At 53.3% G+C, this 18,329-nt stretch overlaps 1 protein-coding gene across 1 annotated transcript; it reads left to right on the top strand.

Annotated features, from left to right (window-relative positions):
* Nucleotides 1-13,594: 13,594 nt before the first annotated feature.
* Nucleotides 13,595-17,373, top strand: LOC308475307 (uncharacterized protein C11orf42). The gene is made up of 3 exons (XM_081002378.1): nucleotides 13,595-13,817; nucleotides 15,240-15,957; nucleotides 17,205-17,373. The coding sequence occupies exons 1-3, from the start codon at nucleotides 13,749-13,751 to the stop codon at nucleotides 17,333-17,335; spliced, it is 918 nt and encodes a 305-aa protein (XP_080858504.1). The 5' UTR covers nucleotides 13,595-13,748; the 3' UTR covers nucleotides 17,336-17,373.
* Nucleotides 17,374-18,329: the final 956 nt, after the last annotated feature.

Below are 18,329 nucleotides of genomic sequence, written 5' to 3'. Positions count from 1 at the left end.
CCACCACCACCCGCCCGGCCTCGTCCAGGGAGACCCCCCAGGGGTTGGTGAGCAGCGGGGGGCGGCCCTGCCCACCCAGCACCCTCAGGAGCTGCCAGGTGGGGGCCAGCACCTTGACGCAGCAGCCCCCGTCCAGCCCCCGCTCAGAGACGGCCACCTCCCCCCGGCTATTGGTGGCCACCAGGTAGGGCTTGATGAAGCCCCCCACAGCCTCCCGCCGCACCAGACGGCCCCCAGACACCCCCAGGACATGCAGCACCCCCAGACGCGTGTCGGCCACCAGGAACTCCCCCTGGGGGGCAAGGGAGATACCCCGGGGGCTCTGGAAGCCCTCGGCCAGGGCTTGCAGGAGGCGGCCTCGGGCGCTGTAGAGCTCCACACGGCGCCAAGAGGGGCTGGTCAGCGCCACGCAGCCCCCCCTGCCCCGGGCCACGTCAAAGTAGGCCTTCCCCGGCAGGGGCAAGGCCCGCCCCCCAGCCCGCCCCACTTCCTGCAGCCGGCGGTTCCCAAAGTCCACCACAAAGAGGGAGCCGGCGGGGGCGGCACACAGCCCATGCGGGAGGCACAGCTGCCCCTCTCGGCTGCCCCACACCCCCCACTGCCCCACCAGCCGGTTGCAGGGAGGGCTGGGGGGTCCCAGGTGGTGGGGCACAGCTGGGGCGCACTTTAAATGGGGGCTCGGGGGCTCCCCCCACCCCAGCCGGGTCCCCTTGAGGAAGGCGACCCGCTCCGCTCCATGCCCCGCCAGCTCCAGGCAGCTGCCCCCCAGCTGCCCCCCGGCTCCCTGCCTGGCTCTGTGCAGCCGCCCCAGGGACTCCGCCGAGGCCCATCGGGGCAGGGCCCCCCTGGCTGAGGGCGCTCGGCTGCCCAGCACAGCCACCTCCCGGAAGGGGCCCGATGCCCCCATCTCCCCACTGCTGCTGCTGTCAGAGGCGTCTTCTTGTACCCAGATCGCCCTGGCACGGAAGAGGGTGGCAGGCTCCAAAGGCAAGGGCGTGCCAGGGGCATCGGCCGTGTCAGGGGAACCCTCTGGAAGGGACGGGCCTGGCCTGGCCACACCACCCACTTCCTCAGCCCCTGGTGAGCACGTTGTGGGCACTCCCGCAGAGACCGTGGGCATTGCCTCTGCTGGCAGGGCTCCCTCGCTGCCGTCTGCCTCCCTCACAGCAACCTCTGCCACTGTCCCCATCTCCTCTGCCCAGCTGCACATCTCCCCCCGGGATGCCAGTCCAGCCTCAACAGACGGGGCCGTCCGTGGCAGCTCTGAGGGGCAGCTCTCGCTTGCCTGCTCCTTGTTGCCACCCTCTGGGCTGCTCCCTTCCGCGGGCACAGCGGGGCCTCCTCCACGCCCTTCTCCATTGCCCCTGGCCAGGATCTTGCTGGTAGCCAGGCTGAGGACCCTCTCCTCCAGCTGGAGCTGCCCCAGGACGTGGGTCAGACGTCCCTGCGGAGATGGCATGAAGCTGGCCCAGGTGAGCTGGAGCGAGAGGGCGCTGGCACGGGCAAGCAGATCCCGGGCCTCCTGGGCCCTCTCGGTGGAGGGTGCTGCCAGGAGGCAGGTATGGAGGTGGTTCAGCTGCTGCCGCAGGGCCTCGATCCTGGCTGCGCCCACTCGTGCCGCCTCCTCGTTGGCATCCTGGAGAGCAGCCAGCTCTCCTTGCAGCTGCAGCCGCTCTGCCCGGGCGCGTGCCCACAGCCGCTCCTCTTCCTGCAGCCCTGCAGCCAGGGCCTCCTCCAGGGAGCGCTGGGCCCCCACCAGCCCCAACAGGTGGCGCTGCTGCAGGGACTTCAGCCAGTCCCGGGCGCCACTCAGCGCCAGCGCCAGGGCCTTGTGATCCACAGGGCTTTGTGCCATCTCCTAGGGACCAGGGAAGAAAGAGAGGGTGAGGTGGTCATGGGGGGTGTTACGGAAATTACAGGGGGGGCCACATCTTTAAAGTTGTTAAATATTACAAATATCATGCCTGAATGTATCCTTTCAACTTGACAGCTCAGGGAAGTCACCTAGCTTTAAAAATAATATAAAATCCACTCCTTTGCCAGTTTCCTCCATTCCAAAGCTATTTTCCCCTTAAAAAAGGACTCCAGGAAGTTCCCAGAGGTGACAATTGCTGCGCTGATTTTTGGCCAAGGAAAGCCTCATCCCATCCCCGGACTTGCCAAGGGGTCCAGACACACAAAGGAAGTTCTCTTGTACTTTGGGTGGTGGGACTTCAGAGGTGTTTGCCTATGCTAATCTTATACCTGGGTCTTGCCCTGACATGTCTGCTTATGCTGTGGTGTGGTGTAGTGGTTAAGAGCGGTAGTCTCGTAATCTGGGGACCCGGGTTCACGTCTCCACTCCTCCACCTGCAGCTGCTGGGTGACCTTGGGCCAGTCACACTTCCTTGAAGTCTCTCAGCCCCACTCACCTCACAGAGTGTTTGTTGTGGGGGAGGAAGGGAAAGGAGAATGTTAGCCGCTTTGAGACTCCTTCGGGTAGTGATAAAGCGGGATATCAAATCCAAACTCTTCTTCTTCTTCTATGCTAATCTTGTACCAAGGACTTGTCTGGACATGTTTGCCAAGGTTAAACTAGTGTAACCCCAGTCTACCCCTCCCCTTTGGTGACATTTCAGTGATGGAGTAATGATGTAGCAATGATGCTGTACGAACTGTATTCTGGGATATGGTGGGAAAGTTTTAAAAGTCTTTGTCACCCCACCTTCGGGGTTCAAAATTCCTCTTTGAACCTTTTGCGCAATAAACTTTGGTCTACAGCTATTTGCTCCGGTTGGTGGCTGGGCTCCTTCCTTTATTCCGCAGGGACATTGGGCTCTGCCCGACCAGCTGGGGGACGGAGCAGCCTCACACCTAGATTTTTCCCTAACAGGTGGCATCAGCCTCACCAACAAACAGGCTCCCTGGGGGGTGAGATGCAAAGGCTTGGCTGGCCAAGCGCAGTTAAACTGCAGAACTCCCTTTTTAAAAAGGTTATTCCAAACCTTTTTCAAAAGACTAGAGGCATTTCTGTTAAGCATTGTTGGCAGGGACATCCCAAAGGCCTTTAGGGAGGGATTCTTATATGCAACGGCCGCGGCTCGGACTTTGGTGGCAAAGGGGTGGAAGCAAGAAGAAGCCCCGACAATAACGGACTGGCACTATAAGCTACAAGAATTCGCTGACAAATAGCCTGAGAGGCAATTCAAATCAAAAATTTATGGCAAAATGGGATAGATATAAAACATATGTTCAAAAATACAGTAAAGGTTCGTTATCTATGCTAGCATTTGATTGATGTTGGAGAGAGACTGAGTTGAGAAATAAGATCAAGAGCACATATTGTTATAGGAAAGTATTAGATAAAATGTAAAAGAAATATACAATAATATGAGTACATTCATTTGTAAAAAAAAAAGGAATATACAATGGGATAGACAAGAAGTCCAATGTGTTGGTACATATATGATTTGGGGGGGTGTCTTTGTTTTTTCTCTTTGTTTTTCTTTTATTTATTTTCAGGTATATAAAGCTTGTATATAATCTTGGTATACATGTTGGAAAATATATTATGATAAGCTCTGTAATGTACAGTGGTACCTCAGGTTACAGACACTTCAGGTTACAGACTCCACTAAGCCAGAAATAGTACCTCGGGTTAAGAACTTTGCTTCTGGATGAGAACAGAAATCATGCTCCAGCGGCACGGCAGCAGCAGGAGGCCCCATTAGCTAAAGTGGTGCTTCAGGTTAAGAACAGTTTCAGGTTAAGAACAGACCTCCAGAACGAATTAAGTACTTAACCTGAGGTACCACTGTCATATGGCAATGTTTACCAGTGTAATATAAGAATGTTAATAAATAAATAAAACTGGGGGGGGGGGAATGAAAAAATAAAAAACCAGACTGTGGAACTCCCTCCCACAGGAGACACAGATGACTACCAGCTTGGCTGTGCTCTGCTTCCACAGTCAGAGGCAGTGATGCTCCAAAATGCCAGTTGCCAAAAACCACAGGAGGGGGAAGGGCTCAGATCCCGCTTGTGGGTTTCACACAGGCATTTGGTTGGTCACTGTGAGGGCAGGAGGCTGGACTGGGTGTTCCCCCTTTGGCCTGATCCAGGAGCCTCTTTGGACGTTCTTGTGGAACATCCAGCCTCAGAGGCAGTCTACCTGCACTGCTAGGTTCTTGGGAGTATTTGGCCTGTGCGAGAACAGGGCGCTGGACTTAGCTGCTGTATTATTCGCTCCATAAGACACACTTTTTTCTTCCTAAAAAGTAAAGGGAAATGTCTGTGCATCTTATGGAGCGAATGTGTGGTCCCTGGAGCTGAGTTGCCCAGGGGAGAAAAGCAGATCATGCTTTTTTTTAAAAAAAAAAGAAAAAAAAAGAGGGAAGTGGGTGTTGAAACAAAACCATTGATAGTTTGCCGATCGGGGAGAGAGATAAGGGACGCTAGCGATAAAGGAGGCTGCCTGGGAGGGGGGAGGTAAAAGTCCATGGATCCTCAGGATTTTTGCATTGGGTCACCCCAAATTCACCATCAGATCACATAGCATGTCCATGGCTACAGCCTGCACCAAAAAAAATCACACATCCACTGTTGCGTGGGACCGCAATGGTGAAAAAACATGGTTACAAAGCACGGATCCGCATTGATCCTCAAGATTTTTGCATTGGGTCACCCCGAATTCACCATCAGGTCACATGTCTGTGGCCACAGCATGAACCACAACTATCATACATCCACTGTTTCGATCAGAATATTTTTTTTCTTGTTTTCCTCCTCTAAAAAACTAGATGTGTCTTATGGTCAGGTGCATCTTATGGAGCGAAAAATACGGCAGTTAAGCATCGCCATTCGCATCTGCAAAGAAGTTGCTTTGTGCTCTAGGACACACAAGGCGGGTCTTCCCCACCTCACCTGCCTGCCAGGTAGGAGAGCGAGAGGCAGAGTTTTGGGGTGGGATCTGAGCCTGGAGACGGGGGACACAGAGAGCGGCTTGCTCTGCGCTGGAGCCAAAGTTGTGACTACTACAAAAGCAAGATCTCCTGGGGTGCTGCTGCTGGGAGTCCCTCCATCCTTCACTCAGGTTGTACGTAAATAAAATCATATAGCCCAAAGACACCACTGTCTCTGCCGCCTCTCACCTCTCAGAGACTTGGCTAGGCAGGTAACATTATCATTATGCATTATATATTGCGCTGTCCCTTATATAACGAGGCACGAGAATGATTTTTAGCACCTATAATGACAAGGTCCCCTGCCCAGAACCCCTCTGGCATGATTTTATATCTCCTCGCAGACATAGATAAGTATGTGACCTGGCATGTAGAACTCTTTGCAACTGCCGCTGGGAAAATTAAAGCAAATTCTATAGCCAAGGTAGCCACCAACTGTAAAGGAGATGAATTTATTTGGCCCTATCTACATCAAGCTATATTACCGAACTCCGAATATAATTGCACATTGTATTAATTAACATTATTTTTTTAATATATTAGTGGCCATGTGATAATTTTAGCCTACAAATTTTATTTTTTAATGTCTTAACCTGTATATTAAGGCACTTTTATAGCTCTGTTTAGAGTAGGTAATGTCTTGTCTTGAGTTTTTTGTATCAATCCAGCATATTTTCTTTTAATTGTTGAATGATTCTGTGTACATTGCGGCAGCCTTTGGCTATGTGCAATAAAACTGACTGATTACTGCTTTATTGCAGTTTACGGCCACCTCCCAGGGATGCTTTTTTTTTTTTTTTAATATTTTTTATTGCTTTTTTTCCAAATAGAAATACAAAGTCAGATATACAAAGAAATAACAGAAAAGAAAAAGAAAAAGAAGAAAATCATCTTTTCAAAGCATTTTTCCATAACCAACCGGACTTCCCCACGTCTCCCTCACCTTGCGTTCTTTACAATAAAATTTTTCAGCAAATTATAACCTTATTTCGTGCATTCTTTTGTTCTTTCAAATACTTGTGCTTTACGTTTAAAATACTTATTGTCAATTTACACTAATAACATATATAATGTTCTTTTAAACATTAGTCCTTTCATTAATATAGCTTAATTTCCCATACCTAAATCTTATTGCTGGAGCTGAATTTCCCTAATCATGCGAATTCTTAACATTCATATAACTTATAAATTTTTTGTAAATAATCTTTAAATTTTTTCCAATCCTCCTCTGTTGCTTCTTCTCCCAAATCTCGGATCCTGGCAGTCATCTCGGCCAATTCCATGTAATCCATCAATTGCGTCTGCCACTCTTCCAGTGTGGGTAAATCTTGAGTCTTCCAGTATTTTGCGATAAGAATCCTTGCTGCTGTAGTTGCATACATAAAAAAGGTTCTATCCTTCTTTAACACCTTTTGGCCGACAATACCCAATAGGAAGGCCTCTGGTTTCTTGGGAAAGGTGTACTTAAACACCTTCTTTAACTCATTATAGATCCTTTCCCAGAAGGCCTTCACTTTTGGACAAGTCCACCAGAGGTGAAAGAATGTCCCTTCAGCCTCCTTACATTTCCAACATTTATTATCAGACAAATGATATATCTTAGCAAGCTTGACTGGGGTCATGTACCACCTGTATATCATTTTCATAATATTCTCTTTCAAGGCATTACATGCCGTGAATTTCATACCAGTGGTCCATAACCTTTCCCAGTCTTCAAACATAATGTTGTACCCAATGTCCTGAGCCCATTTTATCATGGCTGATTTGACTGTCTCATCCTGAGTGTTCCATTTAAGCAGCAAGTTATACATTCTCGCCTCCCAGGGATGCTTTTGAGGTGATTCCTGCGTTGTGGGGGGTTGGAGTCGTTGGCAGCTGGGACCCCTTCCAACTTCACTATTTCCTGTGAGACTCGCCCACTACTTTGGGGTCCCAGGACAGGTTGCACCAACTGAAACACAACGTTAATGTGCAAGTACAATATTGCAAATCACTGGATTCAAAACCTGCGGGATCAGAGATTCTCAGAAGACTGGGGTAAATTTACAGACTATTTGAAAAGTAATTGTGATCGGCTTCCAGGTGGAAAAATCAAAATTAGAAACAGAATTGTTAGAACCCAAAACTAAAATTTTGTCAAAGATGTATAACTTGCTGTTGAAATGGAATACTCAGGATGAAACGGTGAAATCTGCTATGATTAAATGGGCACAAGATGTTGGACATAATATTATGTTTGCTGACTGGGAACAGTTGTGGACCACAGGTATGAAATTTACGGCATGTAATGCCTTAAGAGAGAATATTATGAAAATGATATACAGGTGGTACATAACCCCAGTCAAGCTTGCAAAAATCTATCATGTGCCCGATAATAAATGTTGGAAATGTAAAGAAACTGAAGGTACATTTTTTCACCTTTGGTGGACGTGCCCAAAGATTAAGGCTTTCTGGGAGATGATATATAATGAACTAAAAAAGGTATTTAAATATACCTTCTTGAAGAAACCAGAGGCCTTTCTCCTGGGCATAGTCGGCCAATCGGTGTTAAAAAAGGACAGAACTTTCTTTATGTATGCTACAACAGCAGCAAGAATACTCATTGCAAAGAATTGGAAGACACAAGATTTACCCACACTGGAGGAATGGCAGATGAAATTAATGGACTATATGGAATTGGCAGAAATGACTGGCAGAATCCGTGACCAGGGAGAAGAGTCGGTGGAAGAAGACTGGAAGAAATTTAAAGACTATTTACAGAAATATTGCAAAATTAATGAATGTTAGAATGATGTTGGATTGAAGTTAAGTGGTTTCTAGCTGTATAGGTACAAAAGAATATGGAAAATTGGTTTTTAATATGTAAAAAATCTAACGTTACAATATATCAAGACTAAGGATTAGGATTAAAAAGGAGGGAAAGGAATTGTTGGATTAACAAATTGAACTGGAATACAAAAGAGGGAGGTATGAGGAGGTCCGGGAAACAAGTAAACGTAAAAGAAGTGAGGAAAAGATGGAATTGTTTTTAACTGTTTTTTCTTTTTTTTCTACTTTGTATTTTTCCTTTTTATTGTTAATTTTTTTTATTAATGTGATTTTTTTTCCCTTTGAAACTTTAATAAATATTATTTTTTAAAAAAAGGAATTGTGATTGACAGATTATGCTAGTAGGTTTGCAAGAAGTTTTGTAAGGTGAATTATTTGAAACATTGCAAAAAAGACAATGAGGGAAATTATTAGTTAAAGATAATTATAGGTAATATGAAATTAAGAAATGCATAATAAGTGATAAGAAGAGAAAATCATCAGAGGTGTTGACGGAAGTCCGAAAAATATTGTATAAGATGTGAAGTTCTGTGGTATGAATGTTAATTAATATGTTAAAAACGAATAAAAATGTATTTTTTATTTAAAAAACCAATATTGCAAAGTACTAAAAACAGCTGGGAAAGACTCCAGAGGAGGGAATTAAGCTGGTCTTAAGAGCATCCATTGCATCTCTGGCTGCCAGGAGCTGGGAGAGGGGCAGGTTAGCATGGCAGCTGCTGTCTCAGGTGTCACCATGAATATCTCATGAGCCCTGGCAGACTCTCTCTGTCTCTTTCCCCATGGCTGCCCCATTCCCAGGCCAGCCTGCTAGGCACTCAATTCCTCTGGGGCAGACAGATCCGCAGGGGTGTTGGGTGCCTGAAAGGAATTGGGGATGGGCTTGTAGAGGAGCTATGCAGGATACAGAATTATTGGGGTGAGGGTAAAGGCCCCCAAGTGCTATGGGGTGGCTGGGACCTCCCCTCCCCCTCCTGCGGGTCCCCAGGGCCCCACGAGGAACTCACCTTCTCCCTGAAGCAGCAGGAAGATGCCCCAGGAGGGTGAGGGGGCTTCGGCCAAGGACAGGTGAGAGGGAGACAGGGAGATCGAGGAACTGGCAGGCAGGTGGGGGCAGAGAGGCGTCACGTGATCCTGGAGGCTCCGGCTGGGGGCAGGCTGGGTTGGCAGCCTCTGCAGGGAAGCTCAGAGCAGGAGGGAGGGGGGGACAGGTGGGGGCTTGGGCTGCCCCATCCTCCTCGCAAAGGCACCTGAGCAGGACGCTTTAGCTTAGAGAAAAGGTGAGGAAGAGGCAGTGGCGTAGCGTGGGGGGTGCAAGGGGTGCCGGCCGCACCGGGCGCAACATCTGGGGGGGCGCACTCGCCACCTCCAGAGTCGCCGAAGAGCCTCGGGGCTCAGCTCCTTTGGGAGGAGGGGTCGGGCTGGGTGACCAGGGGGAGTAGCAGTCGCTAGCAAGGAGGTCCGGAGCCGGAGCCTGGCCAGGATCGGGCGCGGGATGGGGCGCAAGAGGGAGGGGAGAGTCGAGCCTGTCCGCCCCGCGAGGACTGCTGCGAAGAGGCGGGAGGGAGAGGAGGCCCCTTGGGAGGAGCGGGCAGGTGCTGGGGCGGCAGTGCCGGGCGGGGGCCGAGGGGTGGGCGCCCCCCTGCGCGGGCATCGCCTCGCCGCCGCCGCGGGCTTGGCTGGGCGACCGGCCGAGGGGAAACGCCAAACAAGGCCAGGATCCAGGCCCCCGCTCTCCTTATTTGGCGCCCATTTCCGGCTCCCGGGTGGCCTCCTCCCACCCGCTCTCGCTACCAGTGGAAAGAGAGACGGAGGAGCAGCGGAACCCGCAGCCTTTGCAGGCGCTGCCGGCCGGGAGAGGGGAGCGCGGAGGAGCCCCGCGGGGCCTGGGCCCGGCCAGCCGAGTGATCTTGTGGCGAGGAAGGAGCCCAGTCTGCGCCCTCCTTCCCCACAGAGCTGCAGAGGGAAATCATGGTTCTCCTGCTAGTTTCTCTTCTTCTCTCCCCCCCCCCCACTGCGTTACAACCGTGCCCCCCCTCTCGGTGCACATAGCACGATTGCAATCTCTCTCTCACCCCCCCCCCCCAAGTTAAACTAATGGAGCAAGCCAGCGCCAAAGATTTGTAGAACTGTGAATACCCGGCCCAGGCAGCAGCAAGAAGCTGGCAGCGGCGGCAGGTTAGGGGTTAGGGGCGCAAATTACTTGCCTTGCCCCGGGTTAGGGGGCGCAAATTACTTGCCTTGCCCCGGGCGCTGACAACCCACGCTACGCCGCTGGGAAGAGGCGAAGCGATAGTAGTTTATAAGATTACAGCGTGGAGAAAGTGGAGAGATCAAGCTGAATGCGGGAAGATTCAGGGCGGATAAAAAGAAAATCATGCAGTGCAGTGACCATGGAACTCCCTCCCACAAGAAGCAGGGATGGCCACCAATCTCGATGGTTTTACAAGAGGACGGGAGGCAGCCCTGTTTCTGAATGCCAGCTGCTGGAAAATGCAGGAGGGGAGAATTGCTCTGGTGCTCAAATCCTGCTTTGGGGCAGCCAGCTGACCCCTGAGAGGCAGCGGCGTAGCGTGGGTTGTCAGCACCCGGGGCAAGGCAAGTAATTTGTGCCCCCTAACCCGGGGCAAGGCAAGTAATTTGTGCCCCCTAACCCCTAACCTGCCGCCGCTGCCAGCTTCTTCTTGCTGCTGCCTGGGCTGGTCTGGTGTGGTTCTCTCCCGCGCTCAGCGCTGCGCTGGGCGGCCGCTGCACTGTCCCTCCCCCAGATAGTCCCTCGCTCTCTCTCCGCACCGCACGCCTGGCACCCACCCCCTCCACAGTGGGCGGCGACCCAGCGGCTCGGATCGGATTCGCACAGCCAGCACTGCAGTGAGAGTGAGTGAGTGAGCCAGGTAGGGGCAGAGAGCTGCAAGTGCGAGCGCGCCCCCCAGATGTTGCGCCCGGTGCGGCCGGCCCCCCCTGCACCCCCCACGCTACGCCACTGCTGAGAGGAAAGGAGGCTGGACTAGGTGGGCTGCCTTTGGCCGGATCCAGCCGGGCTTCTCCTATGTCCTTATGGAGATGCAGCTTCAAATGCCATAAAGAGGGTTGCCATGTTCTGAAGAGCAAAAAAGAGAGCGCACTTGTGTGCCATGTCATCAGTTATGTGGGGCGGGGCTTGCATGACCCCCCTCCCATATTCTATTCAAGTTGGCACCCCTGAGATTCTTGCATTGGCAGGGGCTGGACTAAATGACCCTCGGGTCCCTTCCGCTGGCTCTGCAGTTCTACGATCCAGGAACCCCAAGAGGCAGAGGCATCTGGAGGGAAGCAGGCGGGCTTCTGCTGGGCTGAACAATCGGACCTACACACCGAGTATGACATGCACAAAAGGCACGGCTCCTTCCAGAAACCTGCCCACCCCTCAGCTCCCTCTGAGCCCGTGGCTGTGTACCACCAAGGTAAAAAAGGTCAAGGACCCCTGGACGGTTGAGTCCAGTCCAAGGTGACTCTGGGGTTGTGGCGCTCATCTCACTTTCAGGCCATGGGAGATGGCGCTTGTCCACAGACAGCTTTCCAGGTCCTGTGGCCAGCAGGACTAAACCACTCCTGGTGCAACAGAACACCGTGATGGAAACCAGAGTGCACAGAAACGCCTTATCTAGGTGGGTGGTGCTGTGGTCTAAACCACTGAGCCTCTTGCGCTTGCTGATCGGAAGGTTGGCAGTTCAAATCCCCGCGACGGGGTGAGCTCCTGTTGTTCAGTCCCTGCTCCTGCCAACCTAGCAGTTCAAAAGCACGTCAAAGTGCAAGTAGATCAATAGGCACCACCAAGGACCAGAAGCTGAGCAGTGGCTCACCAGGAACCTTGGCAGCCTGGCAGGCCCAGCTCAGGAGCAGGTGGAAGGAGCCGTTGTCCAGCTGTGGCACCGGGTGCTGTTGAATGGTCTCTTTAAATCTGAAGGTTCATGATTGTTCCACAAGATGTGTATGTCTTTGAGGGTCAGAGCAAATAACGTGAGCTAGTTTTACAGCTGTGAAGCAGTATAGCAGGTGCTGTTAAGTTATGTTAATTAAGCTGCTGGGTATGGTATATAAAGAGCAGCATGTCGCTCTCTCAGTACCCTGTGGATGGGTCATGCTTATTGATATAATGTAATTTAGTGTAAAAGGAGTTTTTGTTTTTGTTATTAAAACCTAGCAAAAGTTATTTTTGCGTTCCTTGTAATGTGTGGTCTCCCCAGCATGCCTTCTGCAGTGCAAATAGCCAACAGGTGCAGGTCCCAGCAGACATTGCAGAAGGGAACCCCCCCCCCCCGCCGCCTCCTCCTCCGTCACCCTGCCCTGCCTCGGCTGTGTCCATCCCCTCTGCCAACTGGACACCAGAGCTGCGCTTCCAGGTTCCACTCTTCAGACAGGCCCTGATAACAGAAAGTGGCAGTTCTTGCTATCATGAAAAAAACAGACATTTAGCCAAAATTTAAAAATCCGCCTGGAGGACATGTCCAGGGGAAACAAGACATATGGCAGAGGTTTTCAACCTTTGGGGGTCCACAGCTCCCTTGACCAACTCCCTTCTTTCTGCGGCCCCCCTGTGGGGCTCAGGAGCCCAGTTGTCTGCAGAGCTGGCAGCCTCTCACTCTTTTGGAACACCCTTCCTTGTGGAGTGTTCCCTCAGCCTCCACCGCCCCTGGTCTCTGAGCCACCCCCCACAACCCAAAGAGAGGTGCTTCCTCACACTGCCCCACAAGGGCCTTAGTGGCCCAACGGAGACAGGCCAAAGCTGAACGTGAGTGTGGCGGTCAGGTGGGATTGCTATGAGTAATTATGAAAAATGAAGCACGCCACTGTGTCAACGATGACCTAGCAGTTCCATCCTGCTGCCCCTGAAAAAAAAAGAATAGAAATATATCTTCTTTGTTGGAGGCCAAAGCTGAGTGTGGCAGGCCTCCTGGCCCCGTGGCAGCCCCTAAACTGGCAGAAGACAGGGGGGGGGGGCAAGGTCCAGCTGCCAGGCCCATTGGGTGGGGTGGGGGGAATGAGTGGCAAAATCTTACCCCCGCCCCAACAGGCAGGGACATGTCCTGGGACAGCTCTGCCTCCTTAGCGTCTGAATCTTCTGCCCATCCATTTCTTGGGCTATTCTGCATTGAGACCCCACAAGGAAATTGCAAGGTAAGTGGGGGGGGGCTGCTGCCCTCTGCTCCCCCCTCACTCACCTCAGGCCTCCTCAGCTACTCCACTTCCTGATGGGAGCAGGCGGGGGTCTTTGTCTTAGGCCTCCCAGCACAATGCTTTTCTAGATCCTTCTCAAATATATTTTGCTCAAGAAACCGCTTTTGCAGCCAGCCTGGCCATAAGAGCACTGGAAGGAGCTGCTGGATCAGGCCAAAGGGTGACCATCCAGTCCAGCCCCCCGATCTCACAGCAGCCAACCAGAGGCCCATGTGGGACCCCCCCCCCAGCAGGATTCCAGCACAAGAGCCCCCCCTCCTGCGGCTTCCAGCAATTGGCCTCCGAAAGCCTTGCTGCCATCAACAGATCTCTTCTCCTCCATGAATTTGCCTAATCCTCTTTTCAAGCCATCCAAGCTGTCTCCTGTGGCAGGGAGTTCCAGAGTTTAACAATGCGCTGCGTGAAGCCGGACTTGCTCTTCTTTGTCCTGAACCTCCCAGCATTCAGCTTAAATCTTCCCTCTGCCCACCCTCCTTTCTCGTCTGCAAAGGCGGCACCAAATGTGCCCCCCCGCCTTGCCGCGGGCTCTCTCCCCTCCCTCTGGGCTGCTGAGATGCAGCCCCCTGGGGTGATGGTGGCAGGGGACCCTTTGTGACCTCACAGGCCAGCCCTGCCTTCTGCTGCTCCAGCTCCAAGCCTGCCCACCTTCCCAGCCGCTGAACAGCCCCTCCATGCCCAGCCCCATGCCCTTGGCCTTGCTCATGCCCACGCTCTCTTGCCACCCTCCCGGACCCCTCTAGGCCTTGTCCAGTTGCTTGCAAGATGGACGGCGGGGTCCAAACCCTGCAGATTGGGGAGGCGGATGCCAATTGGGAGCTGATCCGGGACAAGGTGAGGAGGAGAAGGAGGAGGAGGAGGAGGAGGAGGAGGAGGAGGAGGAGGAGGAGGGGAGCTGGCCTGGTAAGGAGGGACGAGTCTGCAGGATGGGCTTCCTGGGTGCCCCTCACACCAAGACCCCCAGCGCGGTATCACGGGGGCCCTGCTCCACCTCCTCGGCCGGGGAGAGCGATGCTTCTGAATGCCAGTGCCCAGAGACCCCAGGAGGGGAGAGATGCTCTGGGGCTCAGATCCTGCGTGCGAGTTTCCCATTGGGGCATCTGCCTGGCCCCTGTGAGAGCAGGAGACAGGCCTGATCCTGCAGGCGCTTCCCTGGAGAGGGGCAGCAGAGCTAACCTGACCTGGGGGCTCTCATGGGACACCTTGGGGTGTGGTTTGTGGGGTCCTCAGTTTAAGGAGGAGTATGGATCATCATCCTGGTCCCCCTCCTCTGCCCACCTTCCAGCGTGTCAAACATCCTCCTTAAATTGTGGTGCCCAGAAGTGGACACAGGGCTCCAGGTGTGGTCTGACCAGGGCAGAGTACAGTGGTACCTCGGGTTAAGAACTTAATTTGTTCTGGAGGTCCATTCTTACCTGAAACTGTTCTTAACCTGAAGCACCACTTTAGCTAATGGGGCCTCCTGCTGCCACTGCATGATTTCTGTTCTCATCCTGAAGCAAAGTTCTTAACTCAAGGTACTATTTCTGGGTTAGCGAAGTCTGTAACTTGAAGAGTCTGTAACCCGAGATACCACTGTAGATAGAGTGGGACTATGACTTCCCTGGATCTGGACACTAGACTTCTGTGGAAGCAGACTAGAATAGCATTAGCTTTTTTTGCTGCTGCATCACACTGTGGACTCATGCTCAACTGTTCAGCTTGAGGTCCACCAAGACCCCTAGATCCTCTTCACATGTACTGCTAATAAGCCAGGTGTCCCCCATCTTATATTTGTGCATCTGGTTCTTCCTGCCTTACTTTTGAAACAAAATTTAAAAAAATAAAATAATAATAATAAAAATCCTTCCAGTAGTACCTTAGAGACCAACTAAGTTAGTTATTGGTATGAGCTTTCGTGTGCATGCACCCTTCTTCAGATACACTGAAACAGAAGTCACCAGACTAACTAACTTAGTTGATCTCTAAGGTGCTACTGGAAGGAATATTTTAATTTAATTTAATTAATTTTGTTTGGACTACGGCAGACCAACACGGCTACCTAGCTGTAACTAGAACCTTACTTTTGTCCCCACTGAAATTCATATTGTTAGCTAGCACCCGGTTCTCCAACCTGATAAGGTCATTTTGAATTCAGATTGCGTCTTCGGTCTCTCTCCAGCTGTGACCCCCGGGGAGGGGTTGCCCTAGATGCCCCTCGGGTGCCCCTCCCCACGCTGCCCCGTCCTGACCCCCCCCCCCAATCTCTCTGGGCAGGTGGTGGAGGAGCGCTTCGGCCCCACGGTGGTCCCGGTGCCCTTCCTGGAAGACGCCTCCTCCTACGACCTGCTGACGGTGCTGATCAAGAAGCCCCCCCTGGGCCAGGGTCTCCTCCGCCGCCAGCGCTGCCTGGTGCCCGTGGGGCCCCTGGAGAGCCTTCTGCAGGAGGGCACCCCCGCCCGGGAGCTGACCCACTGCACGCGCGAGTACAACGCCCGGGTGCGCGGCGAGTCGCGCTACGAGGAGACGCGGCTGGTGGCGGGCGCGCTGCGCCACCTGCGCCTGACCATGTCGGGGGTCCACAAGAAGGTGGCCTTCCTGGTCCTGCGCCCCGGGACCGTGGCCCTGCGCCCGGACCTGCCCTGGCTGCGCTCGCGGAGCAGCGTCTACGTGGTCTACGAGGTCTTCTACTGCGCCAGCCTGGCCCTGGCCGTCACGCAGGGCGCCGAGCGCAGCATCTTCCACCGCGAGCAGCCGCTGCCCGTCGCCTTCTCCTGCCTCAAGTTCGCCCTCGGACCCAAAGGGGTGCTGGGCTCCCAGAAGCCCACCGGCCACAGCTTGCCTGCCAGGGCCGCCTGGGTCCGCATGGCGGTGCTGGAGCCCCCCAAGACCCCGGCGCCCCAGCCGCCCCTGGAGAGCCCTCTGCCCAAGGAGGAGGGCAAGGCTGCCCGCAAGCGCTGGAGACCCCTCAGCAGGCCCACGAGGACCCTGGCAGGTGAGGCAGACGGGGGCGCGCTCGCCCTACGAGGAAGCCCCCCATTTCGCTGGGTCAGGGATGCTTGAGCTGAGATGCCTACATTGCAGGGGGTGGGAATGGATGACTTCGGGGGTCCCCTCCGACTCTGCGATTCTGATTCTATGAAGAGAGGGCGCTGCGCTCTGCCTCTACAGCTGGAGGAAGTTTTCAATGTTTGGTGCTTTCATTATTGGGGGCAGCCGTGTTTCTGGGTCCCAGGTGCCGGAAGTCGCAGGAGAGGAGAGCTGTGTTCGAATCCTGCTTGTGGATTTCCCATAACGAGCAGGAGGCTGTTCTAGGTGGCCCCCTCTGACCCAGACGAAAGCCCCTTCTTCTGTTCGTAGGTTGAAGCTGTGCCTTCAAGTGGGGTAAAAATAAGACCCATATTTTTGACATCTGGCAACCCATGAGCCCCTCTGGTTTCAAATAACACGTGGGGAGAGGAGTCTAAAAAAGCCCAGGACACAAATTTCTAGCAGCCTTCTAGTGGCTAAATGCCTCCGTCTCAATTTGCTGGCCTCTAGACCCCCCCCCCCCGGTCATTTCTCAAGGGCGCCCCCCCCCCCACTGCCGCCATGCTGCTTGGCGCCCCCTTCCAGCGACTTGGCTCCGTTCATTGCAAGGAACTGGACTATAATCAGCGGTTCTCAACCTGTGGGTCCCCAGATGTTGTTGGCCTACAACTCCCATCATCCCTGAGCTCTGGCCTTGCTAGCTAGGGAGGATGGGAGTTGTAGTCCAACAACATCTGGGGACCCACAAGTTGATTGTGTGTGGGGGGGGTGGCACTGCTTGGCTCTTTCCCTGTTCAGAATTGGGGCCCCCCCGTGATACAAGGTCCACCTGTTAGCTGCGATTCCTGCACTGCAGGGGGTTGGACTGGATGATCCTTGGAGTGCCCTCCCAACTCTACCATTCTCTGGTTTTCCCATGAGGGGGGTAGCACTTTGGGGAGAGGGCCGCTCTTGCCCCCAGCCAGGCCCCCACTGGCAAGAGCCCCACATCAGCCCCTACAGAGGCCTCTGCCGGGCTTCTCCCCCTATGCCCCACCTAGTGGGACTGAAATGTGGGGAGAGGTGGTGGTTTGGGAATGCCCAGCGGATGGCAGGGCACCTTCTGGGAAGGTCTAGGAAGCCAGGGGTTCCTGCGTCACAGGGGGCTGGACTAGATGCCCGTCGGGAGCCCCACCCAACTCTTTTATGCTGCGATTCTTCTGGTCCCCGCAGGAAAATGGCCCTTCCGGCGCCACCGCCCCAAGTCCGGCCCGTCCACTGCTAGCCTGGCCGATGCCGAGAGGCACTCCATGTCGCTGCCCCTCCTGCAGAGCGCCACGGCCGAGAGCGACACCGAAGAGTGAGCCGAGACGCCGCCAATAAAGAGCCCTTTGCACCCAGAGCCAGGCGTGTGGCCCCGATTGGAGGGGGAGGGGGGGCGCAGGAAGTGGGAGGGGGGCAGCAAGCCAAGGGAGAGAACCTGCAACGGGGGGGGGGGGGCAAGTCCCAGAGGAGGAGCTACATCATGCTCTGTGGGGCACCCAGAGGCCATCTAGTATTTTAGAGGTCCCGGGCCCTAAGTAAGTCAGACTATCCTCCCCCAGGGCCAGGGCCTTCTCAGTGGTGGCTCCGACCTGGTGGAATGCTCTGCCCCAGGAGACCAGGGCCCTGCAGGATTTAACCTCCTTCCGCAGGGAATGTAAGACAGAACTATTCCGCCTGGCTTTCAATTTGAACTTAGCCTGATCTTTTATTCCCCTTTATTCCCCGCTCTGGGTTCCCACAGCTAATTCTCCCCTGGTCTCCTCCCTGGCCCAAATAGGACTAACTTAGCCAGCTAGCCCTGGTGATCATCTCATGTTTATTGGATGGATTTCCCCCCTAAACTGATTTTTGAATTCTGAATTCATTGCTATTCACATTTTATACTGTATTTTATGCTGCTTTTTGTTGCATCAATTAAGTGTTTTAAATTTTTTGTTAGCTGTCCTGAGCCCGGTTTTCTGAACCGGGAAGTGCGGGGTATAAATAAAAAAATTATTATTATTTATTATTAGTAGGAACACACTTGGCTGAGGCTCCTTCCAGCGCCGCCCATTGGTCGGAGCAGCTGAGAGCCTGGGGGGGGGGGGGCTGTGTGTGTGAAGCCCCACACTGAGCAAAAAGCTGAACATTAGAAGATTCAGGACAGACAAAAGCCCTTCGTGCAGCACAGAGGCGGACACTGGAACTCCCTGCCACAGGAGGCAGTGTTGGTCACCAACTCGGAAGGCTTTAAAGGGGGATTAGACAAATTCAAAGAGGGCTGTCAAAGGCGACTCGGCAGTTTGGGGCAGTGTAGGAGTGCAAATATCAGAT

The sequence above is a fragment of the Podarcis pityusensis genome (genome assembly GCF_964106645.2).
Source record: "Podarcis pityusensis genome assembly, chromosome: 4".
Lineage (NCBI taxonomy): Eukaryota > Metazoa > Chordata > Lepidosauria > Squamata > Lacertidae > Podarcis > Podarcis pityusensis.
This window is presented reverse-complemented; position numbering and strand designations above follow the sequence as displayed.

Coding starts and splice junctions, on each gene's coding strand:
- LOC308475307 (XM_081002378.1), top strand. CDS start 13,749: ATGGACGGCGGGGTCCAAACCCTGCAGATTGGGGAGGCGGATGCCAAT. Junction 13,818..15,239: donor GGGAGCTGATCCGGGACAAG/GTGAGGAGGAGA, acceptor CTCTCTGGGCAG/GTGGTGGAGGAGCGCTTCGG. Junction 15,958..17,204: donor GCCCACGAGGACCCTGGCAG/GTGAGGCAGACG, acceptor TGGTCCCCGCAG/GAAAATGGCCCTTCCGGCGC.